Source organism: Melampsora larici-populina (genome assembly GCF_000204055.1).
Source record: "Melampsora larici-populina 98AG31 unplaced genomic scaffold MELLAscaffold_20, whole genome shotgun sequence".
Classification (NCBI taxonomy): Eukaryota; Fungi; Basidiomycota; class Pucciniomycetes; order Pucciniales; family Melampsoraceae; genus Melampsora; species Melampsora laricis-populina.
The window spans coordinates 77,208-93,116 of NW_006768784.1; the positions used below are offsets into that span (position 1 = coordinate 77,208).

Consider the following 15,909-nt stretch of genomic DNA (forward strand, 5'->3'; position numbering starts at 1 on the left):
ACTGCGACGTTGCCATTTCTCCTCAGATGAACCCGAAGTGATCCACTGAGTGGGGAAACAACCCTTCTTCTGTCGGATCATTCCGAAAAATTCTCGTTTGAGATGACTACAACAAGGAAACGACTAAAATTAAAAACTGTATTGTCCTTCTCCTCTCGTGTTGTCCTGGGGTTGTCTGATAACTGCGACTGAATTGGGTTTCAAAACCGGTTGGTCGCTTTTTCGCCCAACCCCTATTAAGTGAAGTGTCAACTCGTCATGCAACTCGCAAGTATCACTTACGCTTTCCTGATTTATTTCAGAAACTTTGACGCCCTTTTTAAATCATGAACATAGCATTCATATAAGTCATCCTTGGATTGTGACGTGATCCTTGTAAAACAAAGATCTAGTGTAAGGGTCAAATCGATTCCTTGTTGTCTCAAGGAAAAAGAGATATAGACAAAAGGCCTCATATGGAATTTGATCCAAAGGCCAATATGATTCAGCTGAGACCAGAATCATAGGCGGATCAAGAGGTATAAAAGTGAACCGCATGTAAGCAATGAGAGAAGGCAGCGATTGTAAGCATAACTAAGCCCCCATGCAAGCGTGTTTGCCTCTTATCCATCGAATATGCACATTGGAACTGTCATGAGTGTTTTGAGCCCAAGGTGTCTTATTTTTCAAATTAAATAAATTCCTCTAGGAATGAGAAGGGATTGAGATTGAATGAATCAACATGCTTTAAATTTATGTCATTTACAAGATCATATACATTTCTTCCATGGTGGATGTGATGATAAATTATTTTAGCAAGAAAAAATAAAGATATTCTGTGGTAATGACTTAGAACATCTTTTGGTTGAAATGTAGACCTTTTGGTTTGGAGGTACAGTAACATACATTTGGAAAAGGGTATTCAGTTTCAATGCAAGTTTCAACAGCCTGTAATGATGACCGAGATTTTCAAAAAATCGTTGAAGATTCGATCCAGATATGTCCACGTCGAGTAGCTCAAGCTGACTTTTTCCATGGCCATTTGAAGCTGAACTTGAAATTGAAGAATTTTCTCATCGAGAATTTAATTCTGTCCAAGAGTTCCATGCCTACGGAGTTTTTGGAGATAGAAATCAATTTAACGCTGTTCAGATCAGATGATCGAGATAAACACTCGGATATCGATTTGATCTTTTCACTAATTTTTCAGACTTGGAGTTGAGATTCACTTACCACTAGAAATATATTTTTTGGCTAACCAAAATGCTTCTTGCTTCAATTCTTGTGTTTGTCTATGTGCGTATTCTACCTGCTTGAATGTCCATCCTTGATCGATTACAAGATTTCTCAAAATAGTTTGATGTAATTCCTTATCATCCATATTATGTGGTGCACGGCGTTTTACGAATTCTCTCAATTGCTTCAATTTATTCTTTAAAGCCAGTTCTCTATCTTCAGACTTGATATGATTTGTAAAAAAAATTGCAGCTTTTTGATAAAGTGAGTCTACAGCTGCATTTTCTAAGCGTTCTGCTTCTTTCCATCTCTCTTTGCTTAATTTAACCTTTTTATTAAAATTCGATATATAGTATATAAGTTCGCTGTGTCCAAGTTCATGAATTTGATTTGGTTTTAGTTTTTTAGTGACCCTTTTCTTCGGAGTGAAAGCTTCATATGTTTCGGGTGAAAGATGATCCGGAGGATGCATAAGGTGCTTATAGAGTTTTTCTATCTCGAGTGTTTCCTTTTCTGCTTCTTCGATTTGAGCGTTTTTTAATTCTTCATTTTGAATCAAATCTTTGAAAGTGGGCCTTCTCTTCAAGCTTTTTGATACATCAAGAAGAGGGGCACTCAATCCTGGATCTGTGAAGTTTGATATATTCGACATATATAGATATTAGTACAATCCTACTTGGAAACATTCAAAGATAATGGAAATCGGCTTTCCATTTCCTTCAAGCTTTCGTGGAGGGCGTAGGACACTAAAGCTTTGTCCTTTTGATAAGTGAGGTAGGTGAAAAACAAGAACAAGATCAGTATGGTTCCCCACGTTTTGGACCTGGCCTCGAGACTTCACTAAAGAGATACTTACCAGTCACAATTTGATCCACTAGCTTCCCCTCCGTTTCACCTTGTTCTACGTACTTGAAGCTTCGAGGAGAAAGAGTTGCTTCTCCAAGCACAAGTTGATCAAGAACGTGGGAATTCCAAATTAAAAGCAAGTATAAAAGTCTTATATTTATCTTTCTCTGATATAACCCATGCTCTATGAAAAGGTAGTCAAGCATAATCATTCAGGAAACGATGGCGAAATTGAACAAGTCAATGATCAACCTCGAAAGCTGGCCAGGATGTCGAATTTTTGGTTGTCAAAGGAATAAAGATCGCCGATAATCTTGATGGTGATCACGGAAAGCATCAATCAGGATCCCTCACATCACATCAGGAAGCGGATGATGAACTCCGAAGTTGTCATCTCTCCTCGCTTGAATCCGGAGTCATCCACTTAGTGCAGAAACAATCCCCAAATCTGTCCTTCTCAATGATCATTCCGGTTGATTCTCGTGTGGCATGACTACAAGAAAGTGATCGAATTCAAAAATTATATCACTTATCATCTTGTGATACGTCGCAGTCAAATTGAGCTCTGAGATTTATATCGACCTCTCTGTTTAAAGTCGTACCAATGTCCTGATATGGCCAATGTTATAATAAGATAATTATGTAAGACTGAAGAAAGCAGAGTGGTAACTGAAGTTTGAACTCCTCACAAGTATCACCACCTTTGCTTATTTATTTCAGAAACATTCATGTCACTTTTCAAACATGGACGTAGCCATCGTTCAAATCATAGTTGAATTCTGACGTGATTTCAATACAAAGATAGGATCTAGTGTAAGGGCAAAATTGATTTCTTGCTGTCTCATAGTTGTGTGAGCCACAGGTGGGACTAATCGACAGGACAGAGGTTGCACAGCTTGGTATACGGAGCTGAAGTGACGTCTCAAGTTCCACATCAACTAGAGAGATGGGTATGGCGTGCTTTGAGCTTGACTAAGCCCCTTGCTCGGCTGCGTTCGTGTCCTTGTGCTTCGTCTCGAAAACAAACATTTGCCAAAAGTCAAGTAAAGAAAATAGTCATGACGATTAGGCGAATTGGATTAGAATAGATTGTATTGATGTTAGAAATTGATGAGTCAAAAAGACCTCAAGCGTCAAGAAGAACTCAAGAGTCAAGAAGAGATGAAGCGGTAGGAAGTGGTCTGGTTGGATGAAGGCTTGAAGGAATTCGTGACTCGAGTTTATTTTGACAAACTGTGACAGTTGAGTTTGAAACGTGAGATGTCACTGTGTGACAGTCCAAGTTACATCAGGAAGTTCAGTTCAAGTCATTTGCCTTTCAAACTGTTCAAACCCCACCAAAGCTTCCAAAACATCAAGACACCAGATCAAAGCTTGAAGACTCCAGGAAAGAAAGAAGGCATGAGCAAATACGCTTCTTTACCAGATATTGTAAGTCAGGAGTTTCAATAATCTATAATCTGATTGATAAGTCAAGCTCTAATGAAGCCAATCTTTCTTTTTAGGATACAGCACCTGATGTTTATGAAACACCAGATGTTTCAAGTATATTGATAAATGATCGGGATGATGATTCAGATGGTGAAGGTCCATCTTATCATGGATCCAGTTTAAGTCATACAGCTTTAAATGAAGATATCAATCAAAATGGATTAGATCAAAGTTTGGCTCGTAAAAGATTCAGTACCACAACGGGGATCGATGGTAGTCATGCTGGTAAGTTATCATTCATTAATCTTATTTGAGTAGAGAAATTGATTTTGATTTTTAGATTTTTCTTCATCTCTTTTAAAACCAAATCCTCGTCAATCTTCTGCTCGATATCCATTACCACCTAGAAATGGATTTGAAACCAATCAATATTCTATCATACCAAGAGGTTATTCAATTTCAACCAAAAATCAACAACTTGAACAAGAAACTCCTTTAGAACGTTTGAGACGATTAAGATATGAAATTGAAGAATTAGAAGAAGAACTTGAAAAAGATGCACAACGTAAATTGCAAGATACAACTGATCAAGATCCATCGAATGAATCGAAAGATGATTCCACTCCGCCTTCTAATGCAATTGAATCTCAAAATGAAAAATCAAAGACGAAGAAAGCAAAATCAAGAGTTGAACCATCACCTGCTGAATTACTAGCTCAATTACAACACATGCGAGATGATTTAGGAAAATTATCTTCATCTGTTGATTCATTCGAACCTACTTCTGATCTAGTAACTAATCTTAAACAACGCGAAGCCTATGCCAAGACTCTATTACAACAACTCACCAACGGTAATCGTCACACATCGAACTTGAAATCTTCTGAAGATCAATCAAAACCATCAAATCCAAACTCATCAGACACCAGTGCAGCCAAACTGGATGCACGTCTAAATGCTCTAGAAAACTTATTAGGTTCAACAAGTCTACTACAAGCCTCGAGTACGGGAGATGTGACTTTACCTCCACCATTGTTAGTCACAATCAATAAATTAGAACATCAACTTTCACTTTTGACCCAACCAAGACATTTGGATTCAGTTTCAAGACGAGTAAAAGTGATTGTAACCGATTTAGAAAGAGTACATGAAGCCAGAAGGAAATTATCGGATCATAGACCGTTATCTTTAGCTCTTGCATCTGGTATCACTGTTGTGACCCAAGCTGCCAGTAGTACTAATGCTCATCCCCAACATCTTACTACTACTTTGCCTGGTGTACCAGGTATCTTATCCACCGGTTCAAGCTCTGGACAAACAGCTATCAATTTACCACCTGACAGTCTACACAAACTTGAAAGACTTTATAATCTTTTACCAAGACTTGATCCTTTATTACCATTAGTACCACATCTTTTAATTAGGTTAAGATCTTTATCAGAATTACATTTGAATGCACAAGAGTTTTCGAAGAATTTAAATGAATTAGAAGGATCAAGTACGAAAGTGGAAAAAAGATTGAAAGAATTAGATGAGATTTTAAATCGAGTTGAACTTAGTATTCAAGAAAATGAAAGTTTGGTTAAAAATAATTTAACTTTGGTTGAAGATAGGATAGATGGATTAGTTAATAAACTTGATAGTTTGATAGATTCGAAGAATTAAATATACAATCAATTAATTTCAGATTATAATTTGATGTTTTTGATGTTTTTTTATAACTTATCTGATCTTTTAAGAAAGATGCGAGAAAATCAGATGTCTTGATCTTTTTCTCATTATCTGCAAATGAATGATTAGATGAATTAAAATTGTAAAATGATAAAATTGATTATTGCGCAAATTGATGAAAAATTGATCAACAAGTTATATTTGATAGTTCTGTAGAACTACATGAACAAGGGATTGATCTCAGCTTCTACTCAAAACAAAGCAGATACAATATTCAGCTCTAAGGAAAAACTAAAATGGTAAGAAGAGACATACATCATCTAGTTATTTGTACCATGCCAAGCCCACAACTACAGTCAATTCACCACAGCTTAACCAAATTGGGATCTGGCTAAATATGCCTGCAAAACTTTGGCAAATTGGTGGGGGATTTATGCTGATTTATGACAAGCTTTTCTGAATTGACTTTACTTGAAAATAGAAAGACATCAGGAATACTCTTCTCTTCCAGCGGGTATACCAAAGCCATATTGCATGTATGATGTAGTCTGGAAAGCATAAGAGAGTTGTTGAAGCAATGTGTGAAGCACCATGGCTATATCTGACTCATGAATTTATAGGTTTATGTTACACTTTTTTCACTAGTTCCCATTTTCCTCTCCAAATTCTGGACAGCATCCTGCTATTCTGTGTATTGAGCTGACACTGGACAGGATTGTTCACAATTTTTTTTGGACCTTATGTAGAGATCATAGCAAAAAAATTCATGTGTCTTATTCATCATGGGGTTGTCTCAGGGTATGGTCCAGGGGGTAGTTACATTGTGCATTGTGCAAAACACATTGAATTTTGGTAAAATGTCAGCAGATACATGTAGAACTTAAAGTATGTAGCTGTGTACTTTGTGTGACTGGATGACAGGAAGATTCATAGAAGTGATGTTTTATCCAATGCTGATCGTTTCCCAATCATTCCATTTGGCATCATCAGATGTGCATTTAGCTACAATGTTTGTATCATATGGTGTGGAATCACACATGGGAATTGTGTTCAACACAATTGCATATATGAAGAATGATTGATCTCATGACAAGCGTGATTGGATTATAGTGTTAGCACAACTGTAATGGATTCTAAGATCTCTTTTGCTTCCTCTTCTGGAGCCCAAACAAGGATCTTATCACAACCAAATATCAAGTGACTTTCTTGAAACTAGACATCATCCTCTTCTTCAACCTGTTTTGACCTGTAACATTGTGGATGGCTTCTAAACCATATTCAACAATCCTTTTGAGTGGCCTAAGCTCATCAGAATCGGGTTTCTCTTTGACAAACTCTAAAAATCCAAGCATCAAGTTTTTCTGGGTTGTTGACAAATTTGTAACCTTTATGAATTCCTTCATTAAAGCCTCTGTGTTTTCAGGGTACTTCCTGATCAGATTCTCTAGGGATGTGATACCAATTTTAAATTCTGGCATGGATCTTATTTCAAGATAAAAGGCCATATCTTTTGAAAGACTTGTTGCGTCAGAGAAGGATTTGCAAGTATCATATTCAAGAACCAGGTGACTCACTGTTTGACCAAAAAGTCAGGACTTTCCGAATATGATTGACATCTATACAGCTTCTGCACTGGAGTCTGAGAGGATATGCTATGCTTTTTTGTGACATTAAAAAACACCAAACCTGTCTGTATTCACAAAGGACAAATTGTCAACCAATCAATCAAATTTGGTGTCAATAGAACTTTCACCCACTCCTCATCTGCAAGATTTATGTATTGTACCAATTTACTTGCAACTTCATTGGCACGCTTCATCAACCAATTGTCAAGAGGTTGCCTCAGCTCATAAGGTAAAGAAGATGTTTTCAAGGAAATCATCTTTCCTCCCTTTACCATCCCAGTTAGAATTGATTGGGTCTCCAACATTCCTTTGACATCAGCTTTCACTTTTGAATAGAGCTCCAAGTCTTGACGAGTGAGTCATCTCAGTTTCCTTGACATATAGAATGGGGATTAGTATGACTCACATAATATCCAGTATCTATATAGCTCATTCTGTTCAAGTACAGGCCACTTGTATTCAAGCTGAATCTTGTGTTCTCTCAATTCCTCTTGAGCTTCTTGTGTAAATATATCCACAATTTTTTGAGACTTTCTGAAAAATTCAAGTGCAGAGTAATGTTATCTTGTCAATTGACATGAGTACTCCTAACTTGCATAAATGTCTTACATGTTATTTTTGAGTGATGTCACATGCTTCTTCATGTTATCTGAACATCTGGATATTGCTTGATCTAGAAATATGAATTCATGCCATCCACTTTCCAAAAATTTACGGGTCAAGCCAAAGTTGTCCCCTGATCCATACCCATTCCAATCCTTTTGTCTTTGTTCATTCAATTCAAACAAAGTCACTTGAAGAGCTGGGGTTGACATAAATTCAGAAAGTTGACCAATAAATCTCCAGAAATGGATGCCCTGGTATAATGGATATTGCTTAAAAATCTTTTTGAGAATTCCAGGCCATTCTTCAATTTTTGACTTCAAAATACTATTTATGAGTTCATAGTAATCTAGCATTGAGAGTCTCTAGGATTATTGTCAAATACTTCCTTCTTGTACTGTTTCTTTTGCTCTGGTCATTGAAACAGCTTACCATCTCTTTCAGGACAATCATGGAATACTGGATGTTGGTGAGAAAGGAAAGGTTCAGAATCTTGTCTTTCTTCTAGGGTCTTTTCTAAATAGGTTTCAAGATCCTGAAGAGTCAAATGATCTGTAACCTCCCTCCTGTAAGCTCCGTTGGCTTTATTTGTGGGAGGAACAAGTTGTCATTCAAAGAGTAAAATGTCATGCATAAATTGAAAGACAAACTTCTTGTTTTGGATGGATAGGCACTCACTTGATTGAAATTCTCCCCATGGATTTCTTGCTGTGACAGACTTTATGACCAAGGTATGTGTAGTAATGCTGTACCACCATAGAGCTGTAATGTTGACACAGATGAAACTTTTTATGATCTGCATCTTGTTATTGGAAAGGAGAGGGAGAGAAAACAAACTTGAAAAAAGATAGAGATGAAGCAAATGATCAAAAGTATTGTATAGACTTGGAGGTATATTTCTAAACATTCAGAGCAAGATTATGAACTGGTCTTCAAGTTTTATTATACACAATAAACATATCACACAGCCCGTCAGCCTTTGAATATACATACACTCAAAGTTAGACTGTAACAGCAAAAAATCAAAATACAGCATTTACTTTGATGTTTTAAAAGTTTTTTTTCTTTCTGAAAATATTGTCCCAATTTTGTCTTGCTGGGCCAATGACTTGTACCTTGTTTCATGCTTGTACTTTTAATTTGGAATGCTTAAGCACATTTGCTGCAGATTCAGTGCCTGTATTCAAAGAGAAAACATGTCTGTATTAATCCTCTTCAACATGTGATGTTACAAAATTTCATTGGACACAAAAAACTTGCATGTTTTGATAATCTTCTTGCCTATTGGTACACAGTGAAATCTATCTTCTGAATGGTAGGAGTGTATATAAGTGGCATTTTATGTTTGCCTTGCAACTCTCAGCTCAAATTAACAAATATGCTTTCAAGACAATGTTGTTTGTGGCTTCAATAGCAGTGGCACTGACCAGGTCACCACATTGAATTTGTATGCAAGTTCACACACATAGGCCAAAATATGCACACAACAGCCTGTAGGGGCAGGACCCAGGAATGCTCCTGTAGAGGTTGGTGTCGAAACCCGATTTTGGGTTTTTGGGCTCTATACTGCACACCAGTGCTCGCCTCAGGCTGCAAAGCACCTCAAAAGATGCGCATGGGTGAGGGCTATCCAGAAATATAGGTTAGAGCCGCACCGCTTTGCTCACTGCGGCGTAAATCGCAAAGGCGCGATTTTTTTTTGGGTCCCCAAGGCCCCATTCCGACCTTCGATTTTTGACTGTTACATTGCAATATCTCAGCGAAAAGGGGTACTACAGGGTTGAAAATAGGCTCATTCGAAAGCTCTCGTCTAGGCGCATCTTTTTAGCTACTGTAGCCCTTGTAGAAGTGTCGGCGAGTGTGTCTATCACCCAAAAACCTCGTAGAATCAAGGTCGGAATTTACGACACCAACCTCTACAAGAGCATTCCTGGGTCCTGTAGGGGCTGTAACACCAAGATGTAGGAGTTTTCAGCAAACTTCCAAAATCAAATTGCAAACTTTTGACACCAAAATGAGACATGTTTGAATCCTATATACTGTAGTGTGAAAACCCAGCAAGCAAGAAGCTTCAATCTTTTACCACCCATCTACCCAGAACACAAGCATAACCCAGGATTTATGAAAAAGAGATTGTTTTCCAATACAAGCTAAACCTATGTAGAATAATCCCCATGTTTCTGATATCTATAGGACATAATGAACTTGAATCAATTACTCAAATGAAGCAGCTATATTGGATTGTCACAGCTGATCAGAGTGCCTCAACTTTGAGGCAAGCTTGAGAGCGCGTTCACTTAAGCGCTTTTTCCTGAGAAATTGCTTTCTTGAATGTCAAGAAACCACATTCTGTGAAAAGCGTTTGATTTCTTAAATACAAGCATTTTAAAAATCAGAAAATGCTTACAAAAAGCGATTTTTTGGGACTTTTCAAGAATTTGCTATTATCGAATTCTTCCCTTTAGAAATCGCATTCTGTGAATCCTTTCTCAAGCTGGTGAAATTTCTCAAGGCACCTTCCACCGTACGGAACCCCTCCAATCTTGATCAAGTCCCATCCATCGCACCAACCTATGAAAATCCAACATCCACCACACTCATCAAAAGCCATCTTCAATCACCGTCCTCAATCGATCTCATCCTCAATTATACTTATCAATATCTTGCTCATTTGATTCTTGCCTCAAGTCAAATTCACACACCTAAATCAAAATCAAAATCAACCTCGACCTCAGTCAACAAATCAATCAAAGTCAACAAACCAGTCGAAGTCAAAGAAAACAAGATCAAAGCCAATGAACAAGTTGACCGATACACATTGAAGTCAATCAACAAACATATCTATACTGCTTATGATGATACAAAATGTACTATGAAGTGACTAAACGCACGCCAAGTTCATGCTTTTAATATGACAATGAAATCAATATCAATACAAACAACAACAATGGAGGATCTCGACCATTTGCTTTGGTAATGGGTCAATTTAATCATTTCGTAGCCTTTTTGTAGAGACATCTGATCTTTGTCTTCTCTTTTCTATTCAGCTCATCTTGTTTGGTATCGTTTCTTTTTATGTAGATGACTTTTTTAATAATTTATTTTGATTTAGATACTCAACTTCAATCCATACTGAAGGGAGGGAAATCTTTCCGAGTCTATCACATTGTGTATTTATAGATCTTACCAATGAGAATCGTTTGAACCATCATTCCGAGATATATGTAGAGAGTGCTTTGAATAATATATATGGATTGGCCCAATGAGATACAGAGGAAGCTTTCATGAAGGTGTGATCACCTTTGACCTTCTACAGCTTCCATTATCAAATGAGAAAGCGATTGATCTGATCAACAGACGAATTCCGTCCTTAACTTGACTTTAAACAAACGCTTCATGACCACTTTTGTCATGAAACGTGAAATTTCGTTTTTTGTACAAAAATCGCTTTTCTACATGTAGAAAAGCCCTGTCCCTGAATGTGATTTCACGAAATCGCGGCTAAGTGAACGCGCCCTTAGTGTCAGTGTCACTGAATGATTCATTAGCTATAGACCTGACACTCTCTGAGCTCATGGGAATGGATTTTCCTCCAAATAGAACTTTAAAAATCTTTACACATCATCTTCTGGGGTTTGTGAAAGTTTTGTGGTCAGTTTGAATTCTTTTACAAACATAGACCATCTGTTCAGGCTCTTCACAGATTAAATACTCTAAAGGATGAATCTCAACTTTTAACCCTAGCAAGTATCTTATTACAAGACAAAATTCCAATTGTTTTCAAAAGGAATTTGAGGATCAGAGTATAAGAAGCTTGAAGGATAATCACAGTACTCAAAGCTTTATATACTTTTCCATGTATAACTTTTTTGTTCTTTTTTGCAGCTAGAAATGACCCAGAAAAAGTATGTTGTTCAAATGAAGCTCAAAAATGTGTACTTTTAAGCCAAAAACATATTTTTTCCAGCTAGTCGTGTATAATTGTGAAAAAAGCAAAAAAAAAAAGATTATCATCATACAATACTCTCAAACTGTATAAGTATTTTCATCAAAAAAAAAAAAGTTTCTTTTTCCATCTGCAAGGATTTAAACAATTTGTTTTACTCTTTTCAGAAATAACTTACAAGTTTTCTTTGAAAAACTCTTCCTAAGTATATTAAACTCAATGAGGTGAATATAAGGGCATGTTCACTTTAGCAGTTTCTGCTTAGAAATCACATTCTGCAAAATTTAAAGTGTCTATTTGATAGTGCATGTCTCATTTTCATATTAAAAAATTCACAGAATGTGATTTCTGTTCAGAAATTCCTTAAGTAAACACACCCTAAATGTTCCAAGATTTTTGAATGAAAGCTTTATAAAAAAGATAAATGAATGAATGAATTAAAAATGTTAAATAAGTCAAAAAAGATTGTCAAAAAAGGATATATAAAAAAAATCTCAAAAAAATCTATTAAAACATGTAATTAACAAAAAATAAGAGAGAAATCAATATTGTATGTATATAAACCTGAGTTTTTTTCCTTTTTCCTTTGGTTTAAGATCCCCACAATTTTTTTTTCATAGTTTCAAGATGATGAAATTTATCTTAATAAGATAAAGTAAACCTCATTGATGATGAATGAGAAGAAAAGAAAAGAAAAGAACATCCGATTTACAAATAAAAAAAGACACAATGCTTCAAAATTCAAACTTTGCTAAACAGGAAAGGAAAAACCCTTTTCTCAAAAATTCTCTTTACCTAAACAAAATTTCAGAAAAAAAAAAAGAAGATCAGTATAAGTCGATTTTTCAAAACACACACACACACACTATCAAAAATCAAAGATCTTAACGAACCCCAAAAGAATCGAGTATCACCATCTTCACCTCCAGTCCATTTATTACATTGTAAATGTAATTGATGTCCTAATGGTCCAGGTCCACAAAAGAAAACACCAACATCAGTAGCCGGATGTCTTTCTCTAACCGAATTAAAAACACCTAACACCATCCAAAAGAATCAAAGTCAGTTTGATGATGATGATGATCATGTAAGGAAAAATGATCAATTAAATAAACCCGGGAAAATAACCACTTACGATCCCAATTCGGTCGACCATAATGAGTAGGAGATCTTAGATGAGTAATCGCATCTCTACCACCCCCAACATCCGAAACAATAATATTATTAATCACATCATCCTTCAATTTCTGTGTGATATAAGTATGTAATTCGACTCTTCCTTCTAAATCTTGTTCTTCAATGGCTTGTAATAAAGATTTAAACCATTCAAACGAATCGAAATCTCGACAAACCCAAAAGAAATAAACCTTTTGTAATCGAGTTTGTTGTTGTTCTGATTTCGATGCAAAATTCAATCTATACCAAATCGATTTTAAAACAGATGCAAATGGGGTCACTCCAATCCCTCCACCACACAAGATCACAGCTTCGAATTTGAATACATCTTCTGATGCTGATCCAAAAGGTCCATCTACCATCACTCTAGGTAAGACTCGATTAGTAGGTGGTTTGACTACTGCAGCTTCTCCACCTGATTTTTCAGAAACCTTTGAAAAATCACATCCTAAGGCTTCAGCAAACTCCGTTGTAAAATCTCCAACACATCTAATATGTACCGAAATATAATCTTCTTCTGGTGCTGAGGTAAGGGTAAATGGATGCCATTGCCAATACGAAACTTCAGGACAATTTAAAAAGATATATTGTCCTGCTCTTGTCACGGTTTTTTCTTTTTTGATTTGAACTTCACAGACTCGAGATGGATGTTGAATGACTTTTGAAACATAAGTTTTGTGTCTTGATCTAACTTCTCGTAAAACTCTTTCCCAAAGGAAGATCACTCCACCGGCCAACCAATATCTGTGTAGGAAAATCATGAACTGGTTAGTTGAAGTGATGATTGACAAGGTAAGAAAAAAGTTTGAATGACTGACTTCCAAAAGACACCAATCTGATTGAATGAGCAGTAAGGCGGTCTATCAGGCTGAATCATACAAAACATTCTGCACAAAGAAACCGTTCAAGAGATCATCAATATGCGTTATGGAATCGTTCGAGAGAAAAAAGAGAGCACGAACCCATGTAATTGCCAACCCACAAAGAAGACGATGAACAGATGATGAGAATACCAAAAGCGTTCAAATCGAGCTCTTCTTGGAGCTTCTCTAGCATACCAAACCATGATCCCCAAAGCAATGGTCATGATCCAACCAGTAGCACCAGGACCGGTTAAGAAATTAGCACCAATAAAACCTACGACTCCAGTTTGAGTTTTGATAGCTAATTGAGTAAAGTTGGCCATATGAGCAGCAATATGAATAGCCGTAAAGAAAGCTAAAGCGAAACCTGTGAATTTGTGAAAGGTGATATTCTTCTCAAATGGGATCACATGGTTTAAAGCTGATCTTCTTAATAAGGTAATAAAGTTTCGACAAACTGGTAGTAAGATGAAAGCTACATCTACGTGTAAGACTAGTGCAGCTGATCTTGCGATAGGGTAAGTGATTGAAAAGGTTGAACGAGCTTGGGTGAGATTATCTTTCAATTGGAAATTAAGAACTGTGAAGAAAACCGATTAAAAGTCAAAATCAAAGTGTGTCGAGAGAGAAAGAGAGATGGTTTGAGAAAAAGGCTTACAAGCTAAAGTGAAGACTAAAAGATGAACAAAGATCCAAGTCCAAGTAAAGATCTTACGACCACCTTCATTAACCATCCAAGATTTAAAACGAGTCCAACGAGATTCGACCAAGACACCTTTCTTTAAATCTGCTTTAGAAGTAGCCGATTGACCGTTTTGACTTACCGAACTCACACTCAATATACTTCTTCGATCATCTGCTTTTCCCATTAAACCTTGTAATCTAGATTTCTCACTTTCATTTCTTCGTAAGTAAGATGGATTAGATGCCGTATTACTCACTCCTGGTGTTAATGGGATTTGATCATCTAAATCTTGGTCTTGGTTTCGATATGCCATTTTTGGATTGAGATTTGAAAAGATGTTTTGATGTTGGAAAGAGATGCTGAACCTGCAGCAGCTAGGGATATATAATGAGAGTTGATATGATGAGATTTTGGGAGAAGTGATGTGAATGGGAATGTTCAATAGTAAAATTGAACTGAAGTGCTGATTTGAATTTGGCTTCGATTTGAAGTTCAGTTCGTTCGTTCGGTTTGATTTGAGTTGGTAGTTTGGTCTGGTCTGGTCTGAATCGGTTGGTTGAGTTGGTTGGTCCTGTTCGATGGAGATTGGATATATTCAACCGTTCATCAGTCATCAGCTTCATGAGATGATGAGTGGTTGAATTTGATATGAGGCTCTGAGACTGTAGTATGACCAATCTTGTACGTACCAATACATATTCCAACTTCTTCAGACTTCTCATTCAAATTTCCAATATCAAAACTTGATCAGCTCTATGCCATAAAATACTAAGGACCACTGTGAGTCGTGGCCAGATCACAATTCAAATCAGAAATGGATTACTCTGAACAATTGAGATGTAAAAAATTCCTCACATTTCAAGCATCCCAGTGGCAAGCAGAATAAAATGGTCAAGATTCCTCAATAATCACAAAGTAGCAAAGTAGAAAGTCTATGTACAGTCGATTTCAGAAAGCTTGGAAACATTTGCCCGCCAAATTTGAGCAAATTGGCGCGGAATTCTTTCCAAGCTCTGTGCAATTGACTGTACATACATAGCTCCAGTGTACGAGTTACAAAATGCAGTTCAAATCCCCTTTGAATTTCTTCTTTCTAGAAATATGAATGCACATTATCTCATTCGAGAATAGAGTAAAACAATTTTTTTATAATTTGGATTGGATTGAATTATTGGAATTTATTGAGATTGAAGGTTCCTTCACTTAAGCAATTTCTTGGGAGAAATCACATTTTGCAAAAAGTTAAAATGTCTATTTGGTGGAGCATGTTTTTTTTTGGATTAAATAATTCACAGAACGCGATTTCTGGTCAGAATTTCCTTAAGTGAACGCGCCTTGAATGTGTCGGTAAACTAATAGTTTGTGGTACCAATGGAAAACCATCGTAAGTGAAGAACTCAAGGAGTGCTGTACAATTTCTTTGAGTCTCTTATATCCTCATCTCTCAATACATATCCATCTGAACCTCCAAAAAAAGGCAGGCATCAAATTCTCTAATCAAAGTGTATCCATTCATTCAATGAAGTGTTATAATTTTGGAAAGATCTTCTCATTCATCTCAAGCCTAACTTATACAAAAAAAACCAAAAGAAGTTTACATAGGAATTCATCAATACTAAAACAAAAGCTCAATAGAAATCAAAAAAAGAGGAATAAGGATCCTTTAATTGATTTTTTTTTAAAATTCAAAGATGGTTTAGTTAATCTTCAAAACCTCATGATTATATAAATCTAATCAAAACAACAACTTGAATCAATATTTTCTTATCTTTTTTTTTGAAAAAAAAATCTCTGTTTTTTATATTTCAAAAACCCCCATTTCCTTCAACTATTTATGTATACAACTGA

At 36.2% G+C, this 15,909-nt stretch overlaps 5 protein-coding genes across 5 annotated transcripts; 1 reads left to right on the forward strand and 4 right to left on the reverse strand.

The window, feature by feature from the left end:
* Window positions 1–709: 709 nt before the first annotated feature.
* MELLADRAFT_77856 (uncharacterized protein) lies at window positions 710–1,842 on the reverse strand (the record flags this gene model as incomplete). The annotated part of the gene is made up of 2 exons (XM_007410523.1): window positions 710–1,088; window positions 1,213–1,842. The coding sequence occupies 2 exons, from the start codon at window positions 1,685–1,687 to the stop codon at window positions 997–999; spliced, it is 567 nt and encodes a 188-aa protein (XP_007410585.1).
* Window positions 1,843–2,822: 980 nt separating this feature from the next.
* Window positions 2,823–2,996, reverse strand: MELLADRAFT_87283 (uncharacterized protein; the record flags this gene model as incomplete). Its single annotated transcript, XM_007410522.1, has 1 exon — window positions 2,823–2,996. The coding sequence occupies one exon, from the start codon at window positions 2,994–2,996 to the stop codon at window positions 2,823–2,825; it is 174 nt and encodes a 57-aa protein (XP_007410584.1).
* Window positions 2,997–3,171: 175 nt separating this feature from the next.
* MELLADRAFT_77857 (uncharacterized protein) lies at window positions 3,172–5,360 on the forward strand (the record flags this gene model as incomplete). Its single annotated transcript, XM_007410321.1, has 4 exons — window positions 3,172–3,230; window positions 3,339–3,492; window positions 3,567–3,777; window positions 3,833–5,360. 4 exons carry the CDS (start codon window positions 3,172–3,174, stop codon window positions 5,155–5,157), a joined length of 1,749 nt encoding a protein of 582 aa, XP_007410383.1.
* Window positions 5,361–6,859: 1,499 nt separating this feature from the next.
* MELLADRAFT_63451 (uncharacterized protein) lies at window positions 6,860–8,193 on the reverse strand (the record flags this gene model as incomplete). The annotated part of the gene is made up of 5 exons (XM_007410521.1): window positions 6,860–7,134; window positions 7,195–7,322; window positions 7,398–7,740; window positions 7,824–7,973; window positions 8,070–8,193. 5 exons carry the CDS (start codon window positions 8,191–8,193, stop codon window positions 6,860–6,862), a joined length of 1,020 nt encoding a protein of 339 aa, XP_007410583.1.
* A 3,555-nt stretch (window positions 8,194–11,748) lies between these two features.
* On the reverse strand, window positions 11,749–14,614 carry MELLADRAFT_43541 (uncharacterized protein; the record flags this gene model as incomplete). Its single annotated transcript, XM_007410520.1, has 6 exons — window positions 11,749–12,132; window positions 12,231–12,374; window positions 12,473–13,257; window positions 13,332–13,400; window positions 13,476–13,956; window positions 14,035–14,614. 6 exons carry the CDS (start codon window positions 14,372–14,374, stop codon window positions 12,116–12,118), a joined length of 1,836 nt encoding a protein of 611 aa, XP_007410582.1.
* Between the last annotated feature and the right edge of the window lie 1,295 nt (window positions 14,615–15,909).